Genomic DNA, 21,184 nt, shown 5'->3' on the forward strand with positions numbered 1-21,184 from the left:
TTTTGCACAAGCGGCACCCTGGACTGGATGACAGAACTACTGGGGGGAAATGGGGTGGGAGAGCCAGCTACTGGAGCGGGGCTCACAGAGCACTGTTGGGCTAGCAGAGATGCGGGGGCTGACAGAGGCCTGCTGGAGCGGGCAGAAGGAAAGCGGCTGGGGCGAAGGGGGCCGCGCAGAGAGGAGTCCCGGGGGGCTCTGAGGGAGCACAGAGCTCGGGGAAGGCTCGGAGCCGCCCGACGGGAGATCCGGGCGGCGGGGAGGAAGAGCCGCTGGGGAGCCCGGGCCCCGGAGCGCGCAGGCCGGGCCCCGGGGGAGCCAGCCAGGCAGGGTCTGCGGGAGGCCTGGGGAGTGGGAGCCGGTCCCTTACCTCCCTCCAGCGGAGCTGCCGCAAGCTGAGCTTCAGCGCCTCCAGCGAGGTCTTGGCCTTGGAGCTGTCCACGGTGACATGGGCCCGCCGGGCGGGCCGGCCTCCCTCCTCCCCGGCACGGCGGGTCGAGCCCCGCTTGGCCCGGCCCCCCTTCCCCGCACCGCACCGCTTGGCCTGACCCTTGGAGCCCGGGCCGCTGGGCCTCCTGCCCTGAGCCGGCGGGGGGACCCCTTCGGCCTCCTGCTGGGGCTCCGGGGCGGCCTCGCTCCGCTCCGGCTCCTCGGCGGGGAGGGCCGGGGACCCTGGCGGCTCCGGGGCCGGGGGGCAGCTCTCGGGCTCGGTCCCGGCCGACTCCATTACCAGGCGGCAGAGCTGCCCCGGGCCCCTCCAGCCGCTGTCATTGCCGCGTCCCTCCGGGCGGCGCCGGTTGCCATGTTCGCTCAGGTGGTTGGCAACGACCAAGACGGAGACCGCAAAGGACCAATCAACGTCAAAGGCAATCTCGCCTCCCAGCCCTCTCCCTCCCCTGGGGAAATCACAGATGCGAGGGGCGGGGCGTAGCCCTTGGCTATGGTCACGTGACTGTGGCTCCGGCTACCATCTTTGCAATGGGCAGAAAGCTATTCACCAGTAGGACTGAAGCTATGAAGGAGGCCATTTTGGAAGTAGGAGGCAAGCTCTGAGCCAATAGACCTGAAGCTATCAAGGTAGCCATCTTGGAAGTGGGAATTAAAAAAAGAAAAGGACTGCAGCCACGCCGTGTCCTGGGTGCCAAACCCTCAGGAATCCCTCCTGTCCTGTGGGGAATTTCTTTTGGGGGACAGGGGAAGAAGGGCTGATTGGTTGACCCACAATACTAGTGGGATACGTAATGTACTACAGCCACCTGAACTGCAACAGCTTAAGGGACACGCTGCACTTGCTTACAGCTTGGAATCCCAGGGGTTCCATTCACAGGCCAAAAATCCCCTTAGCTGGGGTCCAGCACCTCCCCAGTTCAGTCTTTGTTCCTCAGGTGTTTCCAGGAGTCTGCTGGTGTGGCGAGCGAAGAACACCAGATGCTGTCACGCCCCGCCTTATATCTCTTTTGCATGTGGTGGGAACCCTTTGTTTCTAAGCTTGGTTCCCAGCCTCGTCTGTGGGAAAACACTGACATCCCAGGATGGAGTCCAGAGACATGTGGTCTCATCGTCGGTCCTTGCAGAGTCAAATCAGCCATTACTGGAGGCTGTCTGCTCCGCAGGTGGGAGATAAGCTTCTCCTAAGGCATATTGTTTTCTTAATGGCCCATTCCCCATCCACTATCTAGAATTAAAGTATCTTGTCTAGTGGGTGTAACTACGTTTGAAATAGAGAGATAGTCAATATTGATAACTTCAGATACAAAAATGATACATGCATACAAATAGGATAATCATTCAGCAAATCATAACATTTTCAGTGACATATCACATGACTTGCATAAAATACATCATAACTATGTCATAATCATATAATAATATGACTGAAGAATATGAGGTGCAGTGTCACAGAAGGCTTTCATGCGAGGACTTACTGGGGGCAATGTTTGGCATGGTGTGCAGGGAGTGAGGCCTGCAAAATAATCCCTTTATGATTAGCAGGGAGCATATGCATCTCCCCCCCCCAGCAAATGTTGTGGAAGTTACCCTGTGTAGGGATCTTTGTCTCTCTCCTTTGCAGTGAACATTTTCAGTGACGGAAAGGATGACCTCCCCACAAAAATCCCAGGCCAGCCAAGGAACATTCACCCTTAGACAAGGATTATCAAATCTCTGTCTTTAGTTTCAGGATACGTTTTAATAATCTAGTACAGCCCAGCAGACGCACAGTCTGACCTCCCCCTTTCCCAACCCTCCTGCCAGTCTGGCTTTTACAGATGGGCCATGTAGAATAGGAGAGGTAGATGGGAAGAGTAAAGTGGTGTGATTTCTTATTAGCCACTCTAGTTTGGGCTTGACAAGATTAATCATAGGCACAGTTCCACTAGGCCAAAGCCAGTACAATGTTCTGCAGCAGTGACTGAGGCTCTTCATCTTCATGGTGGATTTCCTTTCCCTTTCTCTGAAATGACTCGTGCTGAGATTAGACGTGTGCACTAGAATAATAACATCTCCTTAGAGTCAGACATGTCCTTTGCTTGCCTAAAAATAATAATTCAAGAAGGTGCACGATAAGAGAGCAGCACAGGAAGCCGCCATTCCTGTGTTTGCAGAATGATAGTCTCCTACATTAACCCTGTACTAAAACAGAACTGGCTGTTCAGGAATCTTGATCTTGGAGGGCACTTGTGTTTCTAAACCCTTTATATCTCCTTCAAAATACACACACTCCAAAATCAGCCTGGTCTTTCTTAGTAACCTACATATTAATTGTTGCTGAAAAGGAATTGCTGGACTTGGCTTTCTTGATGGATGACTTGGTAGCATAATAAATAAATAAAAAAATAGTAATAATAATAATAATTAATAAAATAAAGGCTGTTCACAGTCCAACATAAAATGGGTTGGATATAGTCTAGCTCAGGGTCTAAAATCATCCCCAAAATCACCATCATTAATTGGCCCCCTTGTTCACAGGGTCAACATAGGGACGATGCACTGAACGGGCTTCAGAGAATAAATGTGCTGGCAGAGGTAAGACCTTTGGCAAAGCAATGTGGGGAAATGTATAGGCTCATGGCTTGGCTGTATTTGTTCTGCCATTAGAGAACAACCATTTCCAGCTCTGCCAAACTGACGTCTTTCATCAGAAAGTACCTGAATCATTTACTGTAAGATTGATATAAACAAGGATAGAACTTAAGGAGGTCCAATTTCAAAGTGTGAATCTAGTATGTACGAAAATTGTTAATTAAGCTACTAATCCGACATACCTAATTTAGCTGATACAGAGCTGGCCTTTGTCACTTTGAGACTAGAGGATTGTAATGCTTTGCATACTGAGATGACTCAGAAACTGAAGCTAATACAGAACGCAGCAATACTCTTAATAAAGTGAGTTTCATTATACCAGTGCTCTGGGATCTGCACAGATTGCCAGTAAGTGTATAGATCAGATTCAAGACATTGAACTCCCCAAACAAAGAACTACCCAAGTTATTTTAATGGATCAGATGGATAGCATGAAAATTGGCATTTTTCAGTGAAAACAATTGCTCTTATAGATATATAAAATAAGCAAATATAATACTTTGGTTTATGCACAATTAAATCAAACATATCAAAATATTAATTCAGGAAAGACAATGACTCTGAAAACTCCTGGGAAACCTGAAGAATAGTTTTTTAAATAACACAAGTATGTCTTCTTTTTGCGATTAGTAAAGTTAAATAGAAAACAACAAATCTTGGATGACATGTTTTCACTTAGCCTGTAGGTGGCACTGCAATCTGCTGTGAAATTTATTTGTTACTCAGAAAGTGCGCCACACTATTCTGTTACAAAAAATTAAAATATTCTGTGTGAGAAAGAAGGATCTCCAGAACTAATTAGAATTCAGGCCAAGATGGTAGCTCAGACCATGCTATCAGTCACTGGAATCATGTTATTTATGTGGCAAAGGGGACAAGCACGTCTGCAGGAGGTCCACCGGAGCCGCGGGACCGGCGACCGCCAGAGCGCCCCCCCTGCGGCATGCCGCCGTACTTGGGGCGGCGAAATTCCTAGAGCCGCCCCGTATATATTCTTTTTAAAGGGACATCTAGACAATGGTGGGAAGTAGAAAGGAAAAGCACTGTCAGGAAAATTAAAATGCTACCTGAGGAATTCTAAGTACAGAAGATAGGATTCCAGGAGTTACCAGAGTAGGTCAGATTTTAGGAACAAGACTGTGTCTAAAGATTGGTATCCCATCTTCATCCGCCGTCACCACCTCCTGTTTCACAGAAAAGGGGGAAATAGAAAACAATGTACCTGGCTAATCATATGATTCTGCTGAAGTAGGAGCAGGGGTGACCCTTTTCCACAGGTGGACAGCGTCTCGGCGCAAATCACAAAGCATGAAGTTTAATCAGCCTGATGACGTCTTAGAGTCACCTGAGATCATAAAATTAGCCACATCTTTTAAAAATCCAATTGCAATATCTATCCTTCTGACATCTACTCCCTGCAGGGCACTGAGAGATTAATTAGGGGAAGACTCTACCTAAGGAAGTGTCAGTCATCGTCAGGTGGCTATTAAATGTAGTGCCTTGGCTGCTTGATAGCTGAACAGATTCTTAATGAAAAACTCGGGAGATTCCCTGAGAGCATGACTTTTATGCTAGCCCTGAGGAGGACTCTAAGCAGAGCTGTACCAAGAGGAAATTGTGCCTTGGGCAGGTACAGTCTCTCCAGATGTTGTTCCTTATGCATGTGTCCTTTTAAGATTAGTGTTGGGCTCTTCATATCAGGAAGAATCTTTGTAGTGTGTGAATACAGAACTGCTGATTTCACAGACCCAGAGGCTGAAGTCTTCTATCCATCAGATACAGCACAGATCATGGTAATGTCCCACACGAACCAGCTAACATCTAAGCCCTTTTCTGAAGGGACCACCTCTGGGAGGAAAAGAGGAGTCTCTTTTCTCATCACTCATTCAGTCTTTGGTGTCTCTGTTGAGACTGCCTAAAAGGGTGCCAATTCTAGTGGTGGTTTTAGTGATGACAGCTGTTCACCAACACCTCTCACACTACAATTATGATTCACAACTCATGTCACACGGATCGCCAAACAGCCACCAGATGGTAGCAACTGCTAATGACTGCCAGCTAGGGTGGGATTTAAACTGGTGACCTAAAAGTGAAAGGCTCCTTATCCTATTATCAGCCTCCTGAGCCATCTACCCCCCATGGGACAATGCTTTGTAATGTATGTTAGAGCTTTTTCATCACAGATGTTAGAAATGCTGAAGGAAAACCATGGATTTAGCTGACATGGGCCTGAACATTGACTAGCTTTTTGAGCACTGGAAATGCCCCGAAGATGCCAAACAAAATGACTGCATAGGAGTATTTTGATATAAAGTTTTGATAGAGCCATGTTTCTAAAAGGTTAATAATTCACTACCTACCTCTACCCAGTCATACACCAGATAACTGGTTTGCTTTATGCTACATGCATAAAACCTTCATTTCCTGTTGAGATAAATGGGGATGGTATGTACTGTATGGCGTGAAGTCAGACTGTATGTAGTATTCCTCTACTGCAAGGTAAGGGAGTAAAGTATAGGTTGAGTAGTAATAAGGTAGCAATGGCACAGCAGAAGGAGCATGTATCATGCTGTTTATTGCAGGTTAGATCTAGTGGCAGGGGACAAACAAGCCTGAATTTTTTAAATCTCTCTCTCGTAAGGTCAAGGGAAATTGAAAGTTTCTGTGTGCTGCCAAACACAGATTTATATCCTAGAGAGCCTCTCATCTAGAGATATTTGCTCAAGCAATCCTTGTGTAATAAAGCTCAGACACATATTCCCTGTAGGCGCTGTAGACCCATTAGTTCATATGTAGAACTATGATGGGAAAAAATATTTATGAAGTGTTTTTACTTGAAGAAACTCTTACATCAAGCATCAGAGGGGTGCTAGCCTGGATCTGTAAAAGCAGCAAAGAGTCCTGTGGCACCTGATAGACTAACAGATAGATTCACCCACGAAACCTCATGCTCCAATATGTCTGTTAGTCTATCAGGTGCCACAGGACTCTTTGCTGCTTTTACATCTAGCAGCAGCCATGTCAGCTTGGTGGTCCTGACAATACAGGGGACCACCATGATACCACAAATCAGATGAGGTCTGACATTCTGTCATCTGAGGACACGGTGGTGCTCTCATACACATTAGCCAATACATTATCCAGTCCCAGTACTGTACCTGATAATGGAGTAATCTCGCCAGAAAGAGGCCTGGATTTGAGTCCTACTTGAATGGCCTTTGTAACTATTACTGTAAAACAGGGCTATCAAATCACACAGATGGCAGTCTCACCCCGCAGGGAGGTAGCAGGCAGGCTGCGAGTTCAGATTGTACTGTACTCTATCTATCTCCTAGCTAAAAGCTGTGCTCATCCCTGTGCTGATTCATACTTTATTGGGTCATGTGTAGCATGATATATTCCATGCGTGTACATGCCTTCCCAAAAGGTGCATATGTAACAACTGCTCAGTACTGGATAGATATCAGGGCTACTCCTGTGTGATCATATTGCCACTGAATGGCTAGTAGAAGCCACTAAAGGTAGAAGCCTTAATGCTACAATATAAGCACAAACATTTCACTGACTAATGCTAAATGACTATTTTTGATTCTTAAACATCTGAGAACCTGATTCTACAAGTTATGATTGCGCAGTCAGGAAACTGATGTGTACCATATGACGTGTCCAATCAAAACAACACATTAGGAATATCAACAGCACTGCAAACTCCAAGCATGCAAAACTCATGAGTCAGCCTTCAAAGAATATCAGGAGATTATCTTAAAATTCATGGGAATTTTGTGAATAATAAATTTGGGGATCTTTTTATTTCCCCTCTGGTTTCTAAGTCTTTACAGTGAACTTGGGTCACAGTTTCATGCTTTTTCCTGTAGTCATGAAAACTAGCAACTTACTTCTTTCAAAAAATGAAAGCTGAGATTCTCATGTAATCACAGGACTCCAGAATCCAGGTATTTAGGATCAACATCAAATATCATGAGACCTGGGATTTAAAAAAAAAAAAAGGTCACAACTTTTGTATCAGCACCAACACCAAACTGGTCTCCTGCAAGCTGCAGAACAAGAATTATTTGCAGATATTACTCAGCAAATCATTTTGAATAAGGAATAAATTTGAGAAAACCTATGGTACATTCATGGACAATTCACAAACAGGCACAAGGAAAAGTTAATCAAATAAGTTATCCATAGGAACTATCCACTCTGCTCTGTAGTAAGCGGTTCCTTCTGTAACCATGGCGGGAGGTTGGTTTTTTATATAATTGTGCCTTTACTGGTCAACAGGAAAACAATGTTTTAAAAATTAAAAAAAGTCAGGAGAAAGACTGGTAAATACAGTCTGTCTTTGGGAAATGTCTCTGTTGTAATTATACTTCCCAGTCTGGGTTTAAATTAGTTTACATAAGCATATGCTCACAATGTTTATGTTAGACCACCGAAGATTTGTGGTTGACCTACATATGCAAACAAAACAATGGCTGCATACTTTGGAAAAAATTTGCATGATAGAAGATTATGAAAATATGCATAATAGTAGATGACATTTCTCATTCCTGAATCCTCTTGTACACAACTTAGGAACTGGCGATGCATGAAAGAGGCTTGCAGTTGTAATGGAGAGATTTTCTGGCTACACTACAAATCTGAACCTTCAAGACATTAGTCTTCTGTTTCTCCCTGAACACCACAAATCTGTATAACCATCTAACCAAACAGAACCTCCACCAGCCGAGCAGATATGTGACACTTAAGGACAGCACTACCCAGCCTGATCCACATGTCACGTCTTGATTTGGTTCATGTGGCAGCTCAAGAGACTCACTGCAAGATTGTGCCCAGGAGTTTGCCCTATTTTCATCTAAACCCCACTGCAGCTGAGGGTAATACCAGCTAATTTCAACCAATAGAACCTTATTTATCTAACCTGCTCCTTTGGGTTTAATCAAACATTAGCATTTACAGACATGTGAGGGGGTCTCCAGCTATTTTTGGCTAACCGGGATTCTAGTGTATCACCTTACTGTCCTGAATAACAAAGAAGGGAGCTACCTGATGTGGAACACACAAGAGGAATCCAGAGTCAAAATCTTCAGCCAGCTGTGAACTAATTCATCCATCTTTATTTTATGCAGAAAAGCTCAGCTCAGGTTCAGCACATGGTTAATGTTCCTGCTTTGTTACCAATGTTCTGTGTTAAATTAAAGCACAAAGTCAGGTTTTTTGATCAAGGTCAGACACTGCCTTACTCAAGTTTGCTCTAACTACTAGAAAGCATCAGCTCCTAGAGCAATGGAGAAGCGGAGCATGTATGGGGTCTTCTGGCTTTACAGTGAAACCAATGGCAGCACGTCAAGGCTGAAGAGAATTCCTGAGATGTGTGAAGAGCTGGCTGGTAATGCCAGTTCATGTTCCTTTTTCATCCCTGTCCTGATTCTGTGAGCCCTGCTTGCAGACATCAAGTGAAACTGACAGATTTTTCTGTCTTAACAACAATGCTTATTTCTGATTCTCTGTGTTCTGAGGGTAAAGTAAATGATTGGATGGAAAACAACCAAAAAACCCTCACCGTGAAGTATTGAACGTCTCAAGCTTTGGAAATACAATCAGGACTTGCATTTTATTTATTTTGTTAAATGTGCAGTCTTAAAATGTTAAGCCCATTATGATGGTGTCCTCGCTCCCCTCCCTCACATTCTTCAGAGCATCTTGCTTTGCAGTGGGAAGGCAGGCAGGCTTTTGGAATTAGTTCTGGGCTTGTTATGCAAAAAAAAATCCACCCCAACATTTAAATAAATATTAAAGTCCTGATCCAGAATCCATTTAAGTCAATGAAAGACTTTGATTCCGGCCCCAAATGCTTCATTTTTATTTACCTCTCTCCAGGAACGAAGCCAGAGTTGTTGGGTTTTTTTCTCCCCCAACACGCATGTTTTAGATTTAGCGGCCTTTAAATTAATGTCTCAAAGATACATCTAAACTACCGGATTTTGATCCCCAACTTCACATCTGTCCCAGATCCCCTCTTCATCGTACAAACCTCACCTCAACACCCACTGGCTTTTAGTATCCTAAAAGTGAGGGAACACTGTCTGTTTCCTATTCTTAGTAAACATACACAGCAAGACTGTGCTTTGCAAACAAACTCCCATCTCACAATTAGCGGTAAGTGAATTAACCTTTTAAATCTTATAAGGCTGTCTGCCAGAACACTTGAGGACCTAGCTTGAAGACCTCACCTGCCCGTGGTACTCCTGCTACCCCACTAGCTGGTATCGGAGGTACTGTACTGCTAAAACTGGTGTGACAAAAAGTTAAGAGGAGATCAAATATACTGAGCTGGGAGTAAAGTGCATAGGGCTTTCAGGTCTTGCTAGTAGGCTCTGAAAGTGTCTCCTGCAATAAAGATTTTCACTAGCATTACCCTAGGTCTGGCTTGTTGTTTTTGCTAAGCCATGTTATTTATTGTTTTAATCAGCATAGCTCTGCAATGCAGAAACAAGTCATCCTTGCAAGTATAAAAACATTAACAGAAAGGGGGGACATAATCTGCGACATCAAAACCAGGCTTTTTGGTCTGTTAAATGTGTGTAATCAGAGACTTCACTCAGGCCTGCTCTACACCTAAAACTTAGGCTGATCTAGCTACTTTGCTCAGGGGTGTGAAAAAAAATTCATGCCCCTGAGAGATGTAGTTAAGCCAACCTAAGCCCAAGTGTAGACAGCACTAGGTCAACAGTAGAACTTTTCTGTCAACTTAGCTACTGCCTCTCGGAGAGGTGGATTTACTAAAGTGACCGAAGCTGCCCTTCGGTCACTGTAGTAAGTGTCGATACTGCAGAAGCGGAGCTGCAATAGTGCATCTGTGCTGCTGTAGCGTTTCTAGTGTAGACATACTCTCAGCTTAATAAAGTCACTAGGGGTATGTCTTGACTAGCAACGTTAGAGTGCTGCTGCAGCAGTGCTTTTATGTGGCTGTGTAGTCACGGCTCCCAGCGCTGATGCACTCTACACTGCCACTTTACAGCACTGAAACTTGCAGTGCTTGGGGTGTGTTTTTTCACACCCGAGCGAGAATGTTGCAGCGCTGTAAAGTGGCAGTGTAGACAAGGCCTAGAAATGACATGTCATGGGTGTTGTAATGATGCTCACTCTGCTATATGGCAACACCCTGTTAAACAGAGAGATCTGATGATGGGCCGGAATGGTGTCCCTAGCCGCTGTTTTACAGAAGCTGAGAATGAGCGATGGGGGATGGATCACTTGATGATTACCTGTTGTGTTCATTCCCTCTGGGGCACCTGGCACTGGCCACTGTCGGAAGACAGGATACTGGGCTAGATGGACCTTTGGTCTGACCCAGTAGGGCCATTCTTATGTTCTTATGTACTGTTACTGTATAATGTCTCTTTAAACAAAAGCTCACTGTTGTTTTGTTTCTGATATTTACATATCAAGGATTTGTAAACCTGTGAACACTTCCTAAATAAATAAATAGTTCTTTAAAAAGTCTTCCTTTAAAAGGTTGCAGTGTCCCTGTAAAGTGTGAGAGGTAAACCCCTTGTCCCAATTGTTAGGTTGGTTGGGAGCTGGAAGAAACCTATTTGAAGCTGGTGGGTGTGGCAGCTGCCTTCCATACAGGCTAAAGGAAGAAACAATTAAATAAGCCTTTGTTTAAAGATAGCTGAAACAACAGCAGTCACCACCCAAAACACAGGCCATATGAAAGGCCTCAGGAATTTGAGCTATGTGGGAAGAGGGACTTCACTATGGGCTTTTTAAACAGCATGTTGTCTAATTTGGCCCATTGGGCTCCCAGGGTTGCTATCATTGGAAGACCCGAACACAACATCCTCTGCCAGCAGCGTAGGGGCCGAAATATTGCACCTGTCCCATTATACTCAGCACAGCTCCCTGCAGCAAGTCTATAATATCTGCAGTTTATAATGTCTGCTGTTTGGAACTACACCTCCTCTGGCTTTCCACTGAGACTGGGGGCAAGGGTTGTGACACAGTGGCTAGCTTTGTGTACAGCAGAGACAAACCAAGTGGTAGTGGGAAACTTGAGCACCATGGATAGCGATTGTGACTAGAAATGTGGGGTGAAATCCTGTCCCCAGTGAAGTCAATGGGAGTTTTGCCTTTGACTTAAATGAAGCCAGGATTTTACCCATGGTGTGTTACAGGCATGCAAGGTTAGCACACTAACTGGCTAGTGTAGACAATGCCTAGATCAGGGGTCAGCAACCTTTCAGAAGTGATGTGCCGAGTCTTCATTTATTCACTCTAATTTAAGGTTTCGCGTGCCAGTCATACATTTTAATGTTTGTAGAAGGTCTCTTTCTATAAGTCTATAATATATAACTAAACTATTGTTGTATGTAAAGTAAATCAGGTTTTTAAAATGTTTAAGAAGCTTCACTTAAAATTAAATTAAAATGCAGAGCCCCCCGGACCAGTGGCCAGGAACTGGGCAGTGTGAGTGTCACTGAAAAATCAGCTCGTGTGCCACCTTCGGCACTTGTGCCATAGGTTGCCTACCCCTGGCCTAGATGCACTGCCTCCCATTCAGTGAACAAGAGTCAAAGGAGTCTCCCATGTGAGCTCCAAGAAACTTTTTGAGGCTCACATATACCAAACAGCTGCAGCAGCAGTGCTAGAAGGCAGTTTTAAATGAGAAGTTGGGATAATGGCCATTCTCTTCTGTTTTAAGGAAACCAAACAATTTCACCTTACCCCATTAAAGCGATACTCACAAGAAGATAATCTAGGTTATTGATTCAGGCTGGTTGGATTTTATTTCCATATTTTATTAAATTAAGACTCCTGAAAATATAAAGAAAAAAGTGCCAAACATCCTGAGCATTCAGCACACAAGTGTGCATAAAAAGCTATCGCCTAAAGAGAGCTCATGAATCTGCAGGTGCAATACAGAATCTGAAGAGTGGCACCTTCGATAGCAAAAACAGATTCATTTAATTGCATATGTAAAATGAAACCTATATTGGGGTTCTCTGAACAAATGAAGGATTAGCATAAATCTGTGTGCATTTAAATGGGAAATGTGATATTATATTATAGCCAGGGAAAAAAGAAGCCTGGAGACAAGACAGACAGAAGAGCATAGCAAAGAAGAGGCTAATTGAAGGACCTGTCATTGCCGACTCAACCCTGAGTGATGCCCACAATATGAGGAAGATCTGCTTGCAACCATGGTATTCCTGAATGCATGGACTCCAACCAATGGTACATAGAAACAGTACTAGTTCTTCAGGCTGCCCCTCCCTCCCTTAATGATAAGGTTCTGTAATTGGCCAGTTTGTGGCTGCTGCCTTCCTCCCATTGACTTGTGCGTGCTCAAACCTGCCAAGCCATTTGGGCCAATCGCAGTCATGGGAGTGAGACTTGGAGCAGCACAGCCTCCACTGTGGCATAAAGTGTGCGTAACTGAATGGGAGGAGGTAGGTCCAGGCTGGCAAAGCGAAGGACTGTTGTCATAACTCTTGCAATAATATAGATGTCCTGGCAGAGGATCTGAGACCAGAACATCAAGAACAACCACTTGGCAATATATATCCTTTGATTTATCAGTTAGCCGGCACACTTGCAGTATCAGTCACAAGGTTACAGTTCAGTAATGGGAACCCCGCATCCTCTGTGGTTTTCGAACGAGATACCCTGTTATGATATCACTGATCAAGCTCCATATCTTGAATTCTACACATTAAAAAAAACCAACTCTCTCTTGTTAAAATAGATATCACAGAGAGTACAGTGTGTGATCATATTTAAGCATGGTGATATTGTTTGTGTGATAAAAGGTTATAGTCACTCACTTAATAAACAAGGGCCCAGATTAATTCCTGGTGCAGCCCTACTGAAATCAATAGAGTTACCCCAGGGATAAGCATGTCTCTGACTTTTAGGCCCTATTCAACTTACACCTTTCAAACCCGATTTTGCAACTGATTAGTGACAGGGTTGCCTTAGAAAGTTGCACATGAAATGGCTCAGCTTTTCTGTCATCATCACAACCATGCTTGTGCATCTGCTGTTTGCGTAAGTTCATCCTGGGAAATTTGGACAGCTACCTCACACTGCCTCAGCAAGGGATAGGCACTACACAGCAACCTCAGCAAGGTGTGACACAATACACCATGGGATGCCCTACCTCAGAAAAGGCTGGAAGGAGGGAGGACCAGCCAAACTGGTTGCACAAAGATGGCAAAGATCCTTCACTGCAAGAACCTGTAACTGGTTCAGCACCTGTGGGAAGTCAGCCATGTGACACTCTGCCTCTGGCAGGGGTGCTACACTGGTGTGGTTATTAACAGAGCCTTAGCCATATTGTGAATTGATAGGAAACATGGGTAGAACCTGCCATATCTGGTTACAACCTTGGCTAGAAGTTGTAGTGTGGACACGGCCTTAGACTCCATCATTTTTTGCACAGTTGTACACAGTAGGGAAAAAGGCACACACTAAAACCAGTGTTAAAATAACAGATGTACGGTTTAAAACAGAGAAAAGACAGACAGATCAATTACGGTGGATATTCCATCCTTAACTCATCCTGCCACTTCTCTAGCACCGTAGCTCACCTCATCCACTGTTTTAAGGTGCCATGGGACAAATTGCCCCATGATGTAAATTTCACTTCCACCATAAGGTGAGCTAACAATTCAGTTTCAGGCTCCTTGTGTGCTTTTTCAGTCAGATCCTTACTACTATGGTCAGTCATGTGTTTGTATTTAACGGGACGCTCTCAGGCCAGCACGCCCCCAGTGCAGAGTTTGCAGGACAAGATTCCAGAAGGCTAAACTCCATTAGAAATGTCCCCATTACTGGTTTTCCGGACGGGCGCAGAAAGCCTCTTTGTAAAGGGGTAACGTGTCCCACCGGCTCTGGCAGCGCGCTGCTAGTGCAGGGAAAGGAGAAAGCGAAACGGCTCCGAACCGACCGGAAAGCAGAGGGAGGCGGGTCTGCGCCAGGTTCCGTCCTGCCAGCTGGGGGGATGCGGGAGGCCGGGCGGCCAGGGCCCTGAGCGGGAAGCAGATGCCATGGACAGGTGCCTGCATGTCCCCTCTGGGCGGGCTCAGGAGCTGACCCACAGGGAGCTGGCTGGGGAAACGGCCAGGCCAGGGGTGGGGGCCGGGCTGCTGGGCAGGGCCATATCCCCCCCTTCCCGCCCGCGGTCCCCGCTGGAGCCAGCCCCGCCCCCGCCCGTCACGTGAGGGAACTTGGGGCCAATGGGCGGGAGGCGCCGCGGGCAGCCGGGGGAATCTCATTCAAAACGCGGCCCCAGCCCCGCCGCCTGGCACCGGGGCTGCGCGGCGCTGGCGCGGGCTCGGGGCCCGCCGCGCGGAGCCGAGGGGCCGGCAGCGGCCGATGCCCCGGGGCTGGGGGGCGCCGCCGCCGCCTGAGCGCCCGGGAAGATGCCGGTGAAGAACAGGTACAACCTGGTGGACGATGGCTGCGACTCGCGGGTCCCCCTGCACAACGAAGACGCCTTCCAGCACGGGATCCACTTCCAGGCCAAGGTGAGCCGGGCCCCCTCCCCTGCTGCCGGTGCCCGGCCCCGGGAGGCCCCGGCCCCTTCCCCCGGGGCGGGGGACAGTGCGGAGCAGGGCTCTGGTGCCCCCGGGATACACGTGCCGGGGGGAGACCCGGCTGCTCGCCGGTCCGACAGTGCCGAGCCGGCTTTGCAAAGCAGCGGGGCGGGCGTGTGGCCCCGTTGTGCTCCAAGAGGAGCCGGGGGGAGGGAGTTAGGGGGGCAGAGCAGGGAAGGGCAGTGGTACAATCAGACCGCGGTAGCTGGGCTGGACATCGGGGTGGACTCTCTGCTCTGGATCAAGTGACTTTATTCCCTTATCGCGACCTGGGGAGTTACAGGAGCAGAGTTCTGCTGCTCCATTTCCCCCAGCCCGTAGTGGGGTATAGTCTGGGTTACATAAGAGTGGCTCTGCTGAGTGAGACCAATGGTCCATCCAGCTCGGTATCCTGTCTCCCGACCAGGGCCAAAATCAGATGTTTCAAAGGGAATCAACAGCACAGGGCAATTATCAAGTGATCCATCCCGTCATCCAGTCTCAGCTTCTGGCAGTTGGAGGCTTAGGACAGCCAGACCATGGGGTTGGATCCCTGACCATCTTGGCTAATAGCCATTGATGGATTTATCCTGCATGAATATATTTAATTCCTTTTTGAACCCAGTTATAGTCTTGGCCTTCACAACATCCCATGGCAACAAGTTCCACAGGTTGACTGGGCGTTGTGTGAGGAAATGCTTCCTTTTGTTTGTTTTAAACCTGCTACCTGTTAATTTCATTGGGTAACTGCTGGTTATTGTGTTATGAGTAAATAACACTTCCCTGTTCACTTTCTCTGCACCATTTGTAATTTTATAGTCAGCTTTCATATCTCTCCTTAGTTGTCTTTTTCCCAAGCTGAACAGTCCCAGTCTTTTTAATCTCTCCTCATATGGAAGCTGTTCAATGCCTGTCATAATTTTTGCTAGCCTTCTCTGTACCTTTTCCACTTCCAATATATCTAATTTGAGAGGGGGCAGCCAGAACTGCGCCCAATATTTAAGGTGTGGGTGTACCATGGATTTATGTAGTGGCATTATATTTTTTTTGTCATTTTGTAGAGAGTTCCTTGTTCACTATGAGCAGCTGCATCCTCTGCTTGTGTTGCCAAATTATCAATATGATGCTGTTTGTTCGCTCTCACAAAGACCTCCTGCTATGCCGCTCATGGTATTTGTCCTTTAGCTTCTGGGATTTTGCATCTAAAACTTTTTTCTTCAGGGCTCATCGGGTTTCTATAGCGTTCCATGTGCTGGGTGTAATCCACTCCTTCCTTCTCTTCTACCTGTAGTGTAGACAGGCTTCACTACTCTGTTTATACATTGATGTTACTTCATCCCACTGCTTGTTGATCTCCTCATCTGCATTCCCCATCTCTTCATTCTAGATATTCTAGCACTAGAAAAAGTTCAGAAAAGGGCAACTAAAATGATTAGGGGTTTAGAGAGGGTCCCATACGAGAAAAGATTAAAGAGGCTAGGACTCTTCAGCTTGGAAAAGAAAAGACTAAGGGGAGATATGATAGAGGTATATAAAATCATGAGTGATGTTGAGAAAGTGGATAAGGAAAAGTTATTGACTTATTCCCATAATACAAGAACTAGGGGTCACCAAATGAAATTAATAGGCAGCAGGTTTAAAACAAATAAAAGGAAGTTCTTCTTCACACAACGCACAGTCAACTTGTGGAACTCCTTACCTGAGGAGGTTATGAAGGCTAGGACTATAACAATGTTTAAAAGGGGACTGGATAAACTCATGGTGGCTAAGTCCATAAATGGCTATTAGCTAGGATGGGTAAGAATGGTGTCCCTAGCCTCTGTTCGTCAGAGGATGGAGATGGATGGCAGGAGAGAGATCACTTGATCATTGCCTGTTAGGTTCACTCCCTCTGGGGCACCTGGCATTGGCCACTGTCAGGAGACAGATACTGGGCTAGATGGACCTTTGGTCTGACCCGGTACGGCCGTTCTTATGTTCATCAAGGTCTGCAGGTACTTGAAACCTGTTCTTTAACTGCAGAACGAAGGCTTTCTGCACTTTTATCTGTGCCAAGCAAGGTATTATATAAGATCATAGTCCAGCATATATCAGAGGCAATTGATAGTGTTCTCAGAAAACAGCAAGCTGGTTTTTGGAAAGGGCGTGGATGCACAGACCACATCCTCATTCTATGAAACATAATAGAACAGTGCTTAGAATGGCAACAGCAACTCTACATAAATTCCATAGACTTTGAGAAGGCTTTTGATAGCATTCACAGGACCAGCTTATGGCGCATTCTGCGAGCATATGGAATTCCTTTCCGTATAATCAACGTCATCAAAAGCTTCTATTTCAACTTTACATGTTGATGACAGTGAGTTCAGTTTGAAGTCAAAACAGGAGTATGTCCAGGGTGTGTCAGGTTTGCAATCCTCTTCAACATTCCCATTGACCGGGTAATGCAGCATACAACAGAAGACATGCCAAGAGACACTGAATGGACACTCTTCTCATTCCTTGAAGACCTGGACTTAGCAGATGATGTTACTCTCCTACCACATACCCAACACCATATACAAGAAAAACCAACTCAACTCAATGCATTCAGCCAGCAAATTGGACTGAAAATCAACCGCAATAAGACCGATATCATGACCTTTAATATTGCCTCACCATCACCAGTACGGATAGAGGGGCATCTTCTCACCAATGTAGAAACATTCACATACTTGGGCAGCACCATCGGCCAGGACGTCTGTAACAAAATCAGTAAAGCCAGGAACACCTTCAGGAGCTTAAATACGTCTGGAAATCATCAAAATACAACATCAAAACCAAACTCAAGATTTATCAGAGCTGCATACTTTCTCATTCCCCAGCATTCTGCACTATAAAGTAGTGTTGAAAGTATGACATGTCCAAACTGTCTTAATTCCATACAGCCTGCCGCAGAAAAATCCTCTGTATCTTTTTGGCCCAGAACAATCTCAAACCAAGATCTATTGATACAGTGCAGCCAAGAGGATCTGAGCACCATAATTTCTAAGAGGCGTTGGAGATGGATTGGTCATGTGCTTTGGATGGAAACTGATTCCATCACCAGAGTAGCAATAAGATGGACACCTGAAGGCAAGTGAAAATGAGGCTGCCGGAAAACAACATGGCGAAGAGCTGTGGAAGCTGAGCTGAAAAACCTGAGGCACAGCTGGCAAACCACTGAAAGACTTGCCAGAAAGAGACAGGAGTGGAAGAGCTCTAAATGCCAGAGGCGTTATAGGAACATGATGATGATGATGATGATAGTTACGGTCTTACTGTAATCAGATAATGGGCAGGCTCCCATTGAAGTCACTTAACACACGGTGTGCTGAAAAGAATGGACTTGATCAGGCAGCGCTTGGTTGGGAAGAGGAAGAGAAGCTCTCACTGACTTGGCTGCTGGTATGCAAGAGCAGTTGCGAGGCATCTACCGTCCTGTAGCTCAAGGAGGCATTTGGCTAAAACATGTAACGTGGAAGTGCAGAGTGGAGCCAGGTACAAACTGAACAGCTAGGGCGTGAGCTTTGCAGAAGGCCGAAGGCTCAGGAGATGTCAGTGCACTGGGGTCCTCAGCCCCCTTACCCGTTAAAACATTGAGGCCAATACTTTCCAAAGTGTTCACTGACTTTAGGTGCCTTGAATGTTGGGTGCCTAGCTTCAGGACCTTGCCGTCCTAGAGGTGCTGGGACATGGCTGCCTCCCAACCTTGGACTTTTGAGTGGCCTTGCACTCTTACTATCAATAGACACTTCAGCATTTTTGGCCGCTGGGCTTTAATTTGGAGCTGCAGGTGGGTGCTGGTACTAAATCGCCATAACTGGAGTTCTAATGCACTTACATGGCTAGTAAAGTCACATGTGTTAGTGTTGGTGTCACGGGTAATAAACCATGAACAAGATCTAAAAGGCTTTCTGCCTGTCCATCTTTCATTAGTGTTCTGAACCTGCTGTTCCCACGCTAGTTTCAGCCCCATTCAAAATATGTTTCTCTCTGCAAGTGAGCTTTTTAAAAAAAAAAAAAAAAAAAAAAAAAAAAAGCAAAGGAACTTCAAAACATGCCAACAAAATGTATTACCTTATAGTGCTTTTGAGCAGAGGAAGTGTGGAGGGAAAAATAGCAAAAGGTCACTGAGGCTGTGCAGTTATGCTCAGATTAAACTGGTTTGCACTAGATTTTTTTTTTTGGTGTAGCTGTTTTTGGAAGTCTAGCATCTTTTAAAGCTTGGAAACTTTCCCGTGCAGTTCACTTGGGAACTGATCTGGAAAGGCTCCCGTTGACTGCACTGGACTTTGCATCATGTCCTTAGTACTTTTCTGTCTATGGCAAGTGCCAGTGGGTGCTGGGTGGTAGTGGTGGCCTGTGCTGTACAGGAGGTCAGACTAGATTATTTAATGGTCCCTTCTGGCCTTGAACTCTAGTGCTATGATTCTAATAGTATATGTATCATGGGCATTTGTACTCAGAGGCTCCACTTGGACTGGGGAATTGTTCAGACACATAAGGGTACATGACCCTGCCTCAAGGAGCTTAATAGTTAGAAAAAATACTTCCCTGGATACCAACATAGTAATGGCCATTGTGCTAAATTCCGTGTTAGTATCTTGGCCCATTTGACCCACTATGCTGCAGGAAAAGCTACAGAAGGCCAAGTGTTAATTTAAATAGAAGTAATCTTGGGGCAGGATCTGAAGAACTCCTGATATCATTGTCAGGGACTTTATATTGATCATGAAAAATGTCCAGGCATGACTACATCTGCCTTTGAGTAAATGACTTCATTGTAATAGACTTCCTGTAGTCAGTGCAGGGGGAATGAGTTTATAATTTAGCTGACAAAATGAATTGCATTTTGCAGGAGTAATTCTAGTTTGTTTGCAGGTGGCCTGACAGATTAGAAATGGAATTCATTTCTCCCCTCCCCCGAGCTGTAAGGAAAGGGAATGCATTCAAATAAAGCTTTACAAATGTTGTTGTGCAATTCAGTTGTCCTGCTGAAGGAGCTGTAGATGTAAAGAGGATGTGGGAGAGAGATCTGTTTAAATTCTCAATTGCTTGTATAAAAATCTAGCTTTGCTGGACAGGGAGATACAGTATTTTGAATGCTTAAAACAGAACAGCTGCTATACTGGATGCCACCTTGACAGGCGAAAAGCTGTTACCTTAAGGAACTTTTAAAAGTTACTATGAAATGAATTTGCATTTCTAATGGGTAGGACAGGCACCTGCAGTCAGCCAGCTGTAGGACTACCATGCTATTGAGAGAGTAGATAGCGCCATAGGTATCCAGCTACTTGCCCAACTCTCCTCTTCCACCCTCACAGATGAAGTTTGTATTACCTTAGTAACATGCTTATTTAGTCCTACTATAGGGTCTGTCTCTTCCAGTTAACAGTTTCTCGCTGTAGGTACAGCAGTCTGGCTGTGCCTCTTAATGACCAGCTTATTAATTATCTAGCTTGCTTGTGCAAGACATTTGTTTTATTGGTAGTGTTTCTGATCTCTGATTCTTTCCAGGTTGTAAGTACCAGGCCACATTGCATTATATTAGTGAGTTTATATTTCAGATCTTTAGGGATGAACTCTCAATGCACACACTTGGCCATGTAAGACCTGGGTACTGCAAGCTGCAGGTGAGCAGCCTTACACTTGGGTGGAGCCCCTGGTGAACTCTAAGGGGCTCTCCATAGGCAAACACAGAATCATAGAAGATTAGGGTTGGAAGAGACCTCAGGAGGTATCTAGTCCAATCCCCTGCCCAAAGCAGGACCAACCCCAAATAAATCATCCCAGCCAGGGCTTTGTCAAGCTGGGCTTTAAAAACCTCTAAGGATGGAGATTCCACATGGATCAGTTTGCAGGATTGGGACCTGGCTGCAGGGTCTGAGAGCAAAGCCAACAGAAGTGTTCTTAGCCACTGGCTCTCTCCCCATTGCCTACTGACAGCAAGATTGCAAAGTGCCAGCCTATTGCATTACATTGAATTTTTTCATGCATCTCCCTATAGACCATGGCCCTTTGTGAATGGGGCAAACCAAACAGATCCCATTTTGGGATGTTAATGTACCTTTGCCACTATAGAAAGGGGGGGAGGAAAAGCTAGTTCTTTCCCTCCCCACGGACCCCAAGTAGTGATACTCTGGGGCCTGGATCTCTCTTGTGGCTCACCGAGTGGTTGCTGTAAGTAGTTTCAAAATGGCATGCCTGTAGAAGATGTGGAGCCGTTTACAGATGGTGTAGGGAAATGAGATGACCTTTCAAGATGCTTGCAGTGCTTATTTCTAGGCAGCTGAAAGAGCAGTAAATACTGAGCTAAGACTGCCAGTCTGTGTGGAGAGCTCTTCATTGAATGCAAGCTTGCAAAATAAAACTCTACAAGCCGTTGGGTCTTGCCAGCTGCAACTCTTGCATCAGTGATCTCAAAAACCCATAAAGATGTCAGCATGCCCTGTGAGAGCCATGGGCTGCTCTTTAGGAAGAGCAGGAGCTGCCTG

General features: G+C 45.7%; 2 protein-coding genes and 2 long non-coding RNA genes across 9 annotated transcripts in view; 2 read left to right on the forward strand and 2 right to left on the reverse strand.

The window, feature by feature from the left end:
* TTLL11 (tubulin tyrosine ligase like 11) overlaps nt 1–948 on the reverse strand; it is a 123,692-nt gene extending 122,744 nt beyond the window's left edge. For 2 of the 6 annotated variants that reach the window (XM_039506095.1, XM_039506096.1), the window contains exon 1: nt 371–874. In XM_039506095.1, the coding sequence (XP_039362029.1) occupies nt 371–727 (357 nt within the window). In that variant the 5' untranslated portion in view covers nt 728–874. Of the gene's footprint in view, nt 1–370 lie in introns of all 6 variants that reach the window. The other 4 variants (XM_039506098.1, XM_039506094.1, XM_039506092.1 and 1 more) reach the window with 4 other exon arrangements.
* On the forward strand, nt 806–8,858 carry LOC120386642. Its single transcript, XR_005589832.1, has 3 exons — nt 806–1,077; nt 2,968–3,024; nt 7,663–8,858. It is a non-coding gene; the product is annotated as an uncharacterized LOC120386642 (long non-coding RNA).
* The window catches only part of LOC120386641, a 34,576-nt gene continuing 15,458 nt past the window's right edge, over nt 2,067–21,184 (reverse strand). The window contains exons 2-4 of the long non-coding RNA XR_005589831.1: nt 6,978–7,066; nt 4,304–4,426; nt 2,067–2,532 (exon numbers count right to left, since the gene is read on the reverse strand). This is a non-coding gene — a long non-coding RNA (uncharacterized LOC120386641). The remainder of the gene's footprint in view (nt 2,533–4,303; nt 4,427–6,977; nt 7,067–21,184) is intronic.
* Nucleotides 14,445–21,184, forward strand: part of LOC120386640 (carboxyl-terminal PDZ ligand of neuronal nitric oxide synthase protein-like) — a 60,730-nt gene continuing 53,990 nt past the window's right edge. The window contains exon 1 of the mRNA XM_039506099.1: nt 14,445–14,621. Within this exon, the coding sequence (XP_039362033.1) occupies nt 14,517–14,621 (105 nt within the window). The 5' untranslated portion in view covers nt 14,445–14,516. The remainder of the gene's footprint in view (nt 14,622–21,184) is intronic.

Source organism: Mauremys reevesii, linkage group 19, assembly GCF_016161935.1.
Source record: "Mauremys reevesii isolate NIE-2019 linkage group 19, ASM1616193v1, whole genome shotgun sequence".
In the NCBI taxonomy this organism is placed as follows: Eukaryota; Metazoa; Chordata; order Testudines; family Geoemydidae; genus Mauremys; species Mauremys reevesii.